Here is a 9,617-nt window from a genome sequence, read left to right as displayed (position 1 = left end):
AGTTCTACAGTTCTACAGTTCTTTACAGCCACAGGTACAGATACAGCTTTTACAGATTGCATTGCCCCTACAGTTCTCAACAGTCTTATCGTTTATTTTCCCCAAACCCGTTATCAATCTTCATCACACATTATTTTTTACTGTTACACAAACTCTCAACATGAGTGGCCGCACCATCGACGACATGCGGGCCGCTTACGCAAGCTCCCCTGTCCCCAGTGTCGACAGCACTGAGGACAAATATGCTCAACGGTTCGCCAAGCTGGAGAGCAAGTTTGCCAAGATGCTGGCTATGCTGGAGAACCAGAGCGAAGCCGCCCAGCAGGCAGCCGCCCAAACCCAAGCCTCCCAAGCAGCGCTTGCTACCGCCACCGCTGCTGCTGCCGCCGCCGCCTCAGCGACTGGTAACGAGAATGGTCGCGCAAAACTGCGCTACAAGATTCCCTCGCTGAGTTCCACCGAGCCCGAGGAATTTGACGCCTGGTTCGACCAGGTCCTGGAAATATGGCACTGCGAGCGTGGCCATGTGGCCGACCGAGACTTCATCGTCTCGATCTATGCCCAGGCCGAGGGTTTGGCCCGCAGCCGCATGCGGTCAATCAAGACCCGACTAACAGACGACGGCCCCGTTTCCTGCGACCGGTTCCTTCAAGAGCTGCAGGGAGCGTTTGAGGACAAAGTTGCCGTAGATAAGGCACAAGACCAGCTCTCGCGGTTAAAGCAGAGAGGCAGAAGGATCGAGGTCCATCTGCCGGAGTTTGAGGACCTGCTGACCCGCGCCAAAGCTCTGGACGCGGCGGACTCACAGAAGATTAGGTGGCTGAAGGACAGCCTCGACACGCCCATTCGGGAATACGTGGCGAACTCGTTCCCTCCCCGGGTCTTCTCGGAGTACTTAGACCGGGTCGTGTTAGCTGCCGAGGAACTGCGGCAGCGTAAGCTCGATGCCGAGTCGACTTCTGGCCGCCGCTCCGGTTATTACCCGTCCGCCCCCGCTGCCCACCGCCATCCCGACGCCATGGACTGGGAACGAACCCGTCGCGTTGCCCCCCAGCCTACCCGTACGCCTGCTGCCCGCCGCACTGCCCGCTGGGCGAGTGAAGAGGAACGAGAGAGACGTCGTCGCGCTGGCCTCTGCATCCGCTGTGGCGCCTCAGGTCACTTTGTACGGGAATGCCCCTACGATGTGCCTCCCAACCGGAACGCGCCTCCTGCCCGTGTCCGCGGTGTACACGTGCCCACGCCGCCGCAGCTAGACGATGACCTGGATGCCGATTTCGGTGTCGTACAGTTGCCCACTGCTCAGTCGGAAAACTGAGACCCTCCGGTGACAGTCGCCCCCGGAGGGGTAAGAACAAGAAGGGAACGTCCCCTTTGCTTGTGAGAGGCTCCTTATCTGTTGACGTTGTAATCAACGGCTCTCACAACTCAGTAGCTTTAGTCGATACCGGAAATACAGTCTCCTTGATCATATCCCAGGCCCTCGTGAAACGATTGAAACTACCTTGTTCTGCGCTGCAAACTTCCCTTTCCCTAAAACCTTTTAATGACCAACCTTCTTCTGTGGCCACTCAGGCTGCCCGCTTCGAGCTGGATCTCGGCGGCCTCCGGGAAGAAGTCCTTGCCCTTGTCGTACCCGACATTTATGATGACGAACTTCTTATTGGATACCCGTGGCTGAGCCACCACAACGCCCTAATAGACTGCAACCGGCACCGTTTGGTGCTCCCCCACTTCTCCGTCCCTCGCTCTGTTTCGACCATTCGGAACTTGGACACCCCTACGGAATTGAAAGCTGCACGTGTCAGCAAGATCTTGCACCAGGACTTGAAGGTCTTTGCTGCGAGCATACAGGATATCAACAAAGCATTGGAAAAGTTGGCCCGAGAGAACGAGCCTGTTACAGATGACTGGAAGGAAAAGGTTCCCAGTTGGATAGACCCACAGAATGTTGTTGCTTTTGACCCAGAAGCACTCTACACGCGCCGCCTCCCGCCGCTGCGTCCCGGGATGAACCACGAGATTCATCTAACTGTCCCTGACTCGGAAGCTCCCTGGGGACCACTGTACAGCCTTTCCCACGATGAGTTGATAGTACTGCGCCAAACGTTACTGAACCTACTGAACAAGAAGTTCATTCGAATGAGTAGTTCCACTGCTGCTGCCCCCATCCTGTTCGTCAAGAAACCTGGCGGTGGACTTAGATTCTGCGTGGACTACCGTCTGTTGAACAAGCTGATGAAGAAGGATAGATACCCGTTACCCAACTTCAAGGAAACACTACGCCAAATCAGCCGTTCAAAGTGGTTCACTAAGCTTGACGTCGTTGCAGCGTTCCATAATATCCGTATCGAGCCAGGCCACGAATGGAAGACCGCTTTCCGTACGCGCCTGGGCTCCTTTGAATGGAACGTGATGCCGTTTGGTTTGTCCAATGCTCCTGCCCAATTCCAACGCTTCCTGAATTCCGTATTGCAAGAGTACCTCGACCTGTTTTGTTCTGCTTACGTTGATGACATCCTAGTGTACACCGATGGCTCCCTCGACGAGCACAAGGAACAAGTTAACCACGTCCTAGCCAAGCTCGTGAAGGCCGGACTGACGGTTGACATCGACAAGTGCGAGTTCGGTGTACAAGAAGTCAAGTACCTGGGCTACATCATCAAGCCTGGAAAAGCAACAATGGATCCTGCCAAGGTGCAAGCAGTGAAAGACTGGCCCGTACCCAGTTCCAAGAAAGAGCTCCGTGGCTTCCTAGGATTTGCCAATTTTTACCGCCCGTTCATCAAGAACTTTGCCGAAGTAGCCGTCCCTCTCACTTCACTGACTGGTCACCTAGTTCCCTTCGTCTGGTCTCCAGAATGCCAAGCTGCCTTCTCGTCACTCAAAGATCTCTTCTGTGCTTCGCCCGTCTTGCGCCTCTTCGACCACTCTCTGCCAACAACTGTCGAAGCTGACTCTTCAGGCTACAGCACTGGAGCTGTCCTATTGCAGCAGCATCCAGATGGCCTGTTTCCATGTGCCTACATCAGCCAGAAGCTGTCTCCTGCCGAGTCCAACTATGAGATCCATGACAAAGAAATGTTGGCAATTGTCCGAGCCCTGAAAGAGTGGAGAGGAGAGTTACGTGGCGCCCAGGGACCCATCCGAGTGTTAACAGACCACAAGAACTTGTTGCATTTTACCTCTGCGCAACAGTTAACAGAGAGGCAAGCTCGTTGGGCTAACCTGCTAAGCGAGTTTGACCTAACACTGGAACACCGTCCCGGGAAACTGTCCCCACTGCCCGATGCTCTCTCCCGTCTTCACATGCCTTCAGGTCCCGATGATCCCCGCCTACAAGCTCGCAACCAACAGCTCCTCCAGTGTTTGCCCGACGGTGCCCTGAAAGTCAGATCTGCTCGCGTTACACTGCCATCCCCGTTCCGTAAGGAAGCCCTCAGTACACTGTGGGAACAAGCATTGTCAGCCGACTCTGACTATGCGGCAGCATGCGCAGTGGTTGCCTCTCAGGCGCCCAAATGGCCAGACAGCTTGAAGACTAATTGGCGAGTGTCACTGTCCGAATGCTCATTGGACTCCGAAGGTCGACTGCGATACAGATCAAGATTGTGGGTACCCCAGTGGGAACCTCTGAGGACAGCCTTGCTACAAGAGATTCACGATTCCGTGACACTAGTCCACCCCGGCCAAAGAATCATGTGTCAGGAAGTTTCCAAGACTTACTTCTGGCCGCACTACACAGCGGATGTCAAACGGTTCTGCCGCAACTGCGAAATCTGCGGTAGCACGAACGTCATGCGCCAGCTCAAGCAAGGTCTCCTGAAGCCCCTTCCGGTACCTGACCGCATCTGGCGTGACATTGGCATAGATCTGATTGGCCCTCTCCCGCCGTGCAAGAAGGAAGGAAAAGTCTACAAGCACGTCATGACGGTGGTGGACCATCTGTCCAAGGGTGTCATCCTTATAGCCTGCCGCAGCCTGGATATCGAGTATCTTGCCAGCCGTTTCTTGGAAGTCTACTACCCTCGCCATGGTCTTCCTAACAGCATTGCTTCTGACCGCCAATTTGCCAACATGTTCTGGAAACGACTCTGTACCACCCTGAAGATCGATCGTCGTCTGTCCACCGCTTACCACCCACAGACCAACGGGGCCACTGAGAGGACAAATGCTGAGGTGAAGACAAAGATGGCCAAACTCCTACACGACCGCTCAGACTGGCTAGACTGCCTGCCAATTGTGGAGTTTGCCCTGAACGCAGCCCCAGCGGCTTCAACAGAGACGTCCCCGTTCACGTTGTCCCACGGCTATAGTCCTGACTTGGTTGAGCTGCAGCCCGACGCCATTGCCCCCCTAGCAGCCCCCGTTGCAGCCAACACGAGTCCCATAGCTCAAGCAACAAGAATCCTGAAGAGCTTGGCAGACCACACGGATTGGGCCAAAGCCTCTCTCAGCGCCGCCAAGTCTGCTATGGAGGAACAGTCGAACAGACACAGACAACCACATCGACGTTTCCAGCCCGGCGACTGGGTTTGGTTGGCAAAAAGCTCCCATACTGTGCAGCAAGAAGGCCCAGGCAAGCGACTCCGGCCAAGATACCAGAAGCTCCAGGTCTTAGAGGCTGTAGGCTCCCACAGCTACCGTCTTGACCTGAAGGGTGCCAGAGGACACGACGTGTTTCATGCCGACAGATTGAAATACCACCCGAACGACCCTTGGCCCTCACAAGACCCGCACGTATCGAGCCCCGGACCAGTCGAGATCGATGGCTTTGAGGAATACGAAGTCGAGAAGATCCTGGAACACCGGCCAGCCACGAGAGACGAACCAGCCCAGTACTTGGTGAAATGGGTTGGTTGGCGAGATCCCACTTGGGAACCTACAGAGGCGCTGGAAGAAACGGCTGCTTTAGAAGAATTCTTGCGAGCGCAGGAGACTGCCGACGTTGAGGTGTGAGTGCCGTGGCGAGAGGACTGCTTGAGTCCGAAGTTTGATTGAAGGAGCTGCGAGTTCCACGGTTGTTGCACAGGGTCTATTTCCCTTTCCTTTGACATTTTTTTTGTTTCTCCACTGTCTGTTCCACTCCTTGTTCGTTCTGTTGTCGTTTACCGATGATTAGTTGCTTGTTGTTTGCTATTCCCTTTGTTGTTTTCAGTTGGTGTCCACCTTCCTGTTGTTTTCTTTTTTTGTGTTACACGGCCATGGGAGGATGGGAAGAAAGAGAAGGAGGCTGATGTTAGGGTCTGGGAGACCCGGGTCAAGGCTTTGCCTGATTGCCCGAGTTGAAGCCGGTGTGGCTTGAGCAACGGTGGTTCGAGTGTCGGTGGTCCGAGTCCGCAAAGGCCCGACTACTGACGGTCCGAATACAAGTGGCCCAACCGGCCTTGATCCGAACGCCCGATGACTCACCACGTTTGGGTCAATCAGGTAGGCCTCAGTTGTTCTACCCAGGCAGTATAAAGAGCTGCTGCTCTCTCCTAGTTTTAGTTAGTTCTTTCTTCTTCTCTCCATCGCAATATATCTGTTTCTGCCCTTCTACGTCCTTTTACGACTTGGCCCCTTACACCGTTGCGTTCAACGTAGTCGTCGTCGACAATCAGAGTGGCATTCTGCGACATCAGCCAGTTAGCAAGAGAGTCAGCTCGTGGTTCGTGGGGATGCTCTCGCTGGGAATTCCACCAATGGTGATGGAGATTGAAGTCGCCGAGAAGCAAAGTACTGGTGTCAATATTGCGCGATAAAAGATTGGTGCGCTCAATGGTATAGGGGCGGGGTTGGGTCTCGGGGACAGGCTGCACAGTCAGCTGGCGTTCGTTGTAGACATTGAGAAGCGAAAACGGCTCCGACGCAAGGATGCGCAGGGTCTGAATATCACTCTCAGCATCGCTAAACTCGAACAGCACAGAAAACGGCAGGCCTTGGCGGACGTAGGTCAGGACCCGCGGGCGCAAAGGCATGGCCTCGAGATTCCTAACATTAAACGGCACAACCAGTGTCATGAATAGCCATCCTGACACTGCTCATGCTAAGGGTTATGCATGAGACCTACCCCACTCTTCTTTTCCACAACGCCGAAGGTCGGCGACCTATGAAGATGCGCTTATGGCACAGGTTGGTCTGTGTAGATCGTGAGTTGATCAACGGATATGAGGTTGTCGTGGGATGTGCTGAGCACGGGTGCTCTGATAGACGTTGTTCTGCTGCTGCGGAGTTTTCTTGTTGCAATTGCCATTGCGTGCTTAGGTGGGGGTTGTTATCTGGTTCGATTGTTACGAACCTGTTACGTCTTGTTTACACGAGACTTATTTTTTGTTCGTAGTTAGATGTTGATTGTTTCTAGCTTGGGAAGACAGAGTTTTGTCAGGAGCGCCGACAACATAAATATCGTCGTCTCCTGCCCTGAGTTGATCAGGTTTACTCTTGTTCTCCAAGCTTAACAATCACATGCACTTGCTTACCTTCTTCTTCTTCTTTATACCATTCTGTTCTTGCTTTCTTTGCAGTTCAACCTTTCTTCTTCTTTGAAGTGTGTGATTGTTCCTCCTCCTTCCTCTTTGTGCCGCTCTATTCTCAGAATAGCCATCTAAGTTGTGTGTTGCCTCTTCATCTCAACCGACCATACGTCTTAGCACTCTGTCTAACTGACGTCTTCCTCCACAGGCCCGACTGTCCACCTCAGGAACCTATCATTGTCCCGAGTCGTTGGCTGTACCCGGAACCCTAATCCTTTCTTCGGGCCCTATCCGTAATAGGGAAACTGAGGGATTCCGACGGGATCGGAGTTAACCTCGAGTTATCGCCGAAAACTCGGACATAAGGAGCTCACGGAGGGATATTGAGCCGATCGGGAACTTGAATTTGTAAGCACAAAAATGTCTATATAGTAGACCCAAATCCGCTGTTTAGTTTAGTCTTTCTTCTACCTTTTTCTCTCCATCAAAAGATAATAAACAGCATTCTGGTCATAACTGCAAGACTCTCTTGTACTTAGTGAACCGCTCACAGACGGATTACACCTACGAGGATTACAAGTCCGAGTTGTTTACCGTCTCTTCCAAGCTGGAGGAATGCAACGTCCTCGAGCGTTCTTCCAGCAGGATAACCCCGTCCTTCCCTGCCAACCTATTACGGATAGGGCCCAAGGAAACCATTAGGGTTCTAGAAAGCCAACGACTCAGGACAATGATAGGTTCCAGAGGTGGACAGTCAGGCCTGCGCGGATATACGGCCGGGAGGAGAGGATAGAACTCTCTAGGTCGTATGGTCGGTTTGAGGTAAAGAGGCACACTCAACTAATTGATCTTATAACACACGGAAGGGAATAAACAATCACAGGAACACTGAGGTAACGAAGACGACAGAAGGTACTGATGCAATGAAGGCTATCAAGAAACAAGTGATAATTAAAGATATAGTACTAAAGAAGAAGGTACTATCGAAGAAGTGATACTATAAACTAGTATACAAAGAAGAATGGCAAAAGGGGTGTATGTGATTGTTAAGCTTGGGGAGCAAGAGTTAACCTGATCACACAGGGCAGAAGGCAACGCTATTTAAGGCGTTGCAGATTCTGACAACAGAGATCTTCCCAAGCTAGAACCAAATCACAGATAACCGAAAGTGGGGACATACGTAACTCAACGTTACCAGACGCTACTATCAAACCGGATGTTAGTTCACGAGATAAACCAACACGGCAGCAGCAGAACTGAAAATCCCTCAAGACACCCAGGCAACGATATGTCGCGTTACAGCGATATCGGCCTAACAGGTGTGGGCCCCACGCTCAAACGCTGTTGACACAAAAGGAACGAGAATAGCAGTCAACTCAGAATAAGCTGCATCAACTGCAGAGTACCGAGTTACCTAATAGCGATGATCTATAGTGTGCAAGCCGGCCACACCCGAGTAGATAAACCGGAGTGACACCTCAAGGTTACACAGACCACCAAGTGGTATAACCGTATCATCATACGTCCTTGGAACATTAGCGTGACACAACGGAAGCGGGGTAAGGTGCCAGGCATAACCCTATGCAATGGCAATGGCAAGAATGGCTATTCATGACAGTATGCTCCTTTTAAATGACTGATTTCCACAGCAGTACTAAGATCGCCACATCCTAGACTAGAATCAAGTCGGAGAATTCGCAAAAGGAAGCCGGGCATCTAGGGACACGGAAGTCCACCGGGCTTTGCAGAATCGGAACAGAAGGAATAAGCCAACCATACGGGTCTAGACACAGCATGACTCCGCAGGCAAGAATTGTAGATCTCGATGCACCAACAACATCGTGACGTATAGGGGATCAACGGAATCCCTAGCATGAAAGCTTGTACATCTGATCAACATAAAACAAGGCCTTGAAGTGCAACGACAACTTCGTAAGGGCCTCGTGTCCACAGACAAGAGGAAGGTAAAAAAGAATGGGAATAACGAAAGGCAACCTCATCAACCGAGGGGCAGCACCAAGGATCTTAAGTGGGAATAAGTTGAGAACGCAGCTCAGTACCCGCAAAGGCAAAGGTTTTTCAACCTTGTTGTCCTCCCTAGTTATGGCATTGGTCATAGAAGTAAGAGCCAGGCCTGTAGGTTATAACAAACAACAATCGCTCAGTTCCATAGCCCATAAATCTGTTGCCTGCAAGATGCAGAAGGTCCCCTGAGAACTACCAAGTTCTGGTAACAAGTGTACACCAGAGTGGCTACTCAGTTGGCACAATCATCAATCGCCGCGACATAATCGCCTCCACAATAGCTAAGAACCCCCTGGGACATGGTTCGATGGATGTAAACGAACACGATTCCGGTTGTGGGAGAATAGACTAACATGTGTAATGGGGACTCATCATCGATCGGGTAATTGGTATATGACAACAGACAGCATGGAAACAAAGACGTGCAGGATCCGTAAAGAGTATTGGTGAAAGGGGAAAACAAGAAATTGGTAAAGTCAGCTTGTCAAACTTGGCAGTATTTCAGCACAAGATACAAGACTGGCCTGCACCACCATAGGCAGGACTTCGAAGAGGGACATCGTGTTTCTTTTAACGAGAAGAAAAACAACAAGATATTGTCCAAAAGAGAGAGGCAGAGAGTAGGCCCAAGTGAAGACACAAAGAGGTCGCAGAAAGGAGACATAGAGTAGTCGCAAGTAGACGTAACAGAGTCGAAGAAAGTAACAGGCAAGAGAGCTGTCCAAAGTAGAGGACACAGAACATGTCACAAGAAGTAGACGTATAGTGGTCGTAAGTAGACACAACAACAGCCGAAAGAAAATAGTCCGAACAGTGGCCTAACGCATTAGACACAACTGTGGCACGAAGACTAGACATAACTGTCAAGAAGTGGGACAGAAGCGAGCTGTTAACAAAGCGAGTAGACAGCAACTGTCAATACCCAGACAGACACGGGCTGTCAGCAAAGCGAGTAGATATAAACTATCAATACCCGGACAGACACGAGCTGTCGGCAATTATAACCCAGCAGGGGTCAAACGCAAGCACCATAGTGGTCAAAGAAGAGACACAAAAAAAGCAGTCGCCGATGGACACACGGTGTCACAAGGAAGAGGCATTAAGAGGTGTCAACCCAAAGAACAGACACGAGCTGTT

The 9,617-nt window shown here is 51.6% G+C and overlaps 2 protein-coding genes across 2 annotated transcripts; one reads left to right on the top strand and one right to left on the bottom strand.

Moving 5' to 3' along the window:
- Positions 1–160: 160 nt before the first annotated feature.
- BROUX77_007059 (uncharacterized protein) lies at positions 161–4,959 on the top strand (the record flags this gene model as incomplete). Its single annotated transcript, XM_073752113.1, has 2 exons — positions 161–1,282; positions 1,576–4,959. 2 exons carry the CDS (start codon positions 161–163, stop codon positions 4,957–4,959), a joined length of 4,506 nt encoding a protein of 1,501 aa, XP_073602720.1.
- A 301-nt stretch (positions 4,960–5,260) lies between these two features.
- BROUX77_007058 (uncharacterized protein) lies at positions 5,261–5,960 on the bottom strand (the record flags this gene model as incomplete). Its single annotated transcript, XM_073752112.1, has 2 exons — positions 5,261–5,386; positions 5,568–5,960. 2 exons carry the CDS (start codon positions 5,958–5,960, stop codon positions 5,261–5,263), a joined length of 519 nt encoding a protein of 172 aa, XP_073602719.1.
- Between the last annotated feature and the right edge of the window lie 3,657 nt (positions 5,961–9,617).

Source organism: Berkeleyomyces rouxiae, assembly GCF_048999995.1.
Source record: "Berkeleyomyces rouxiae strain 22BRR77 chromosome Unknown BrBRR77_ptg000010l, whole genome shotgun sequence".
Taxonomy (NCBI): domain Eukaryota; kingdom Fungi; phylum Ascomycota; class Sordariomycetes; order Microascales; family Ceratocystidaceae; genus Berkeleyomyces; species Berkeleyomyces rouxiae.
Note: the sequence above shows the minus strand (reverse complement) of the source record. Positions and strands in the feature narration are given on the sequence as shown.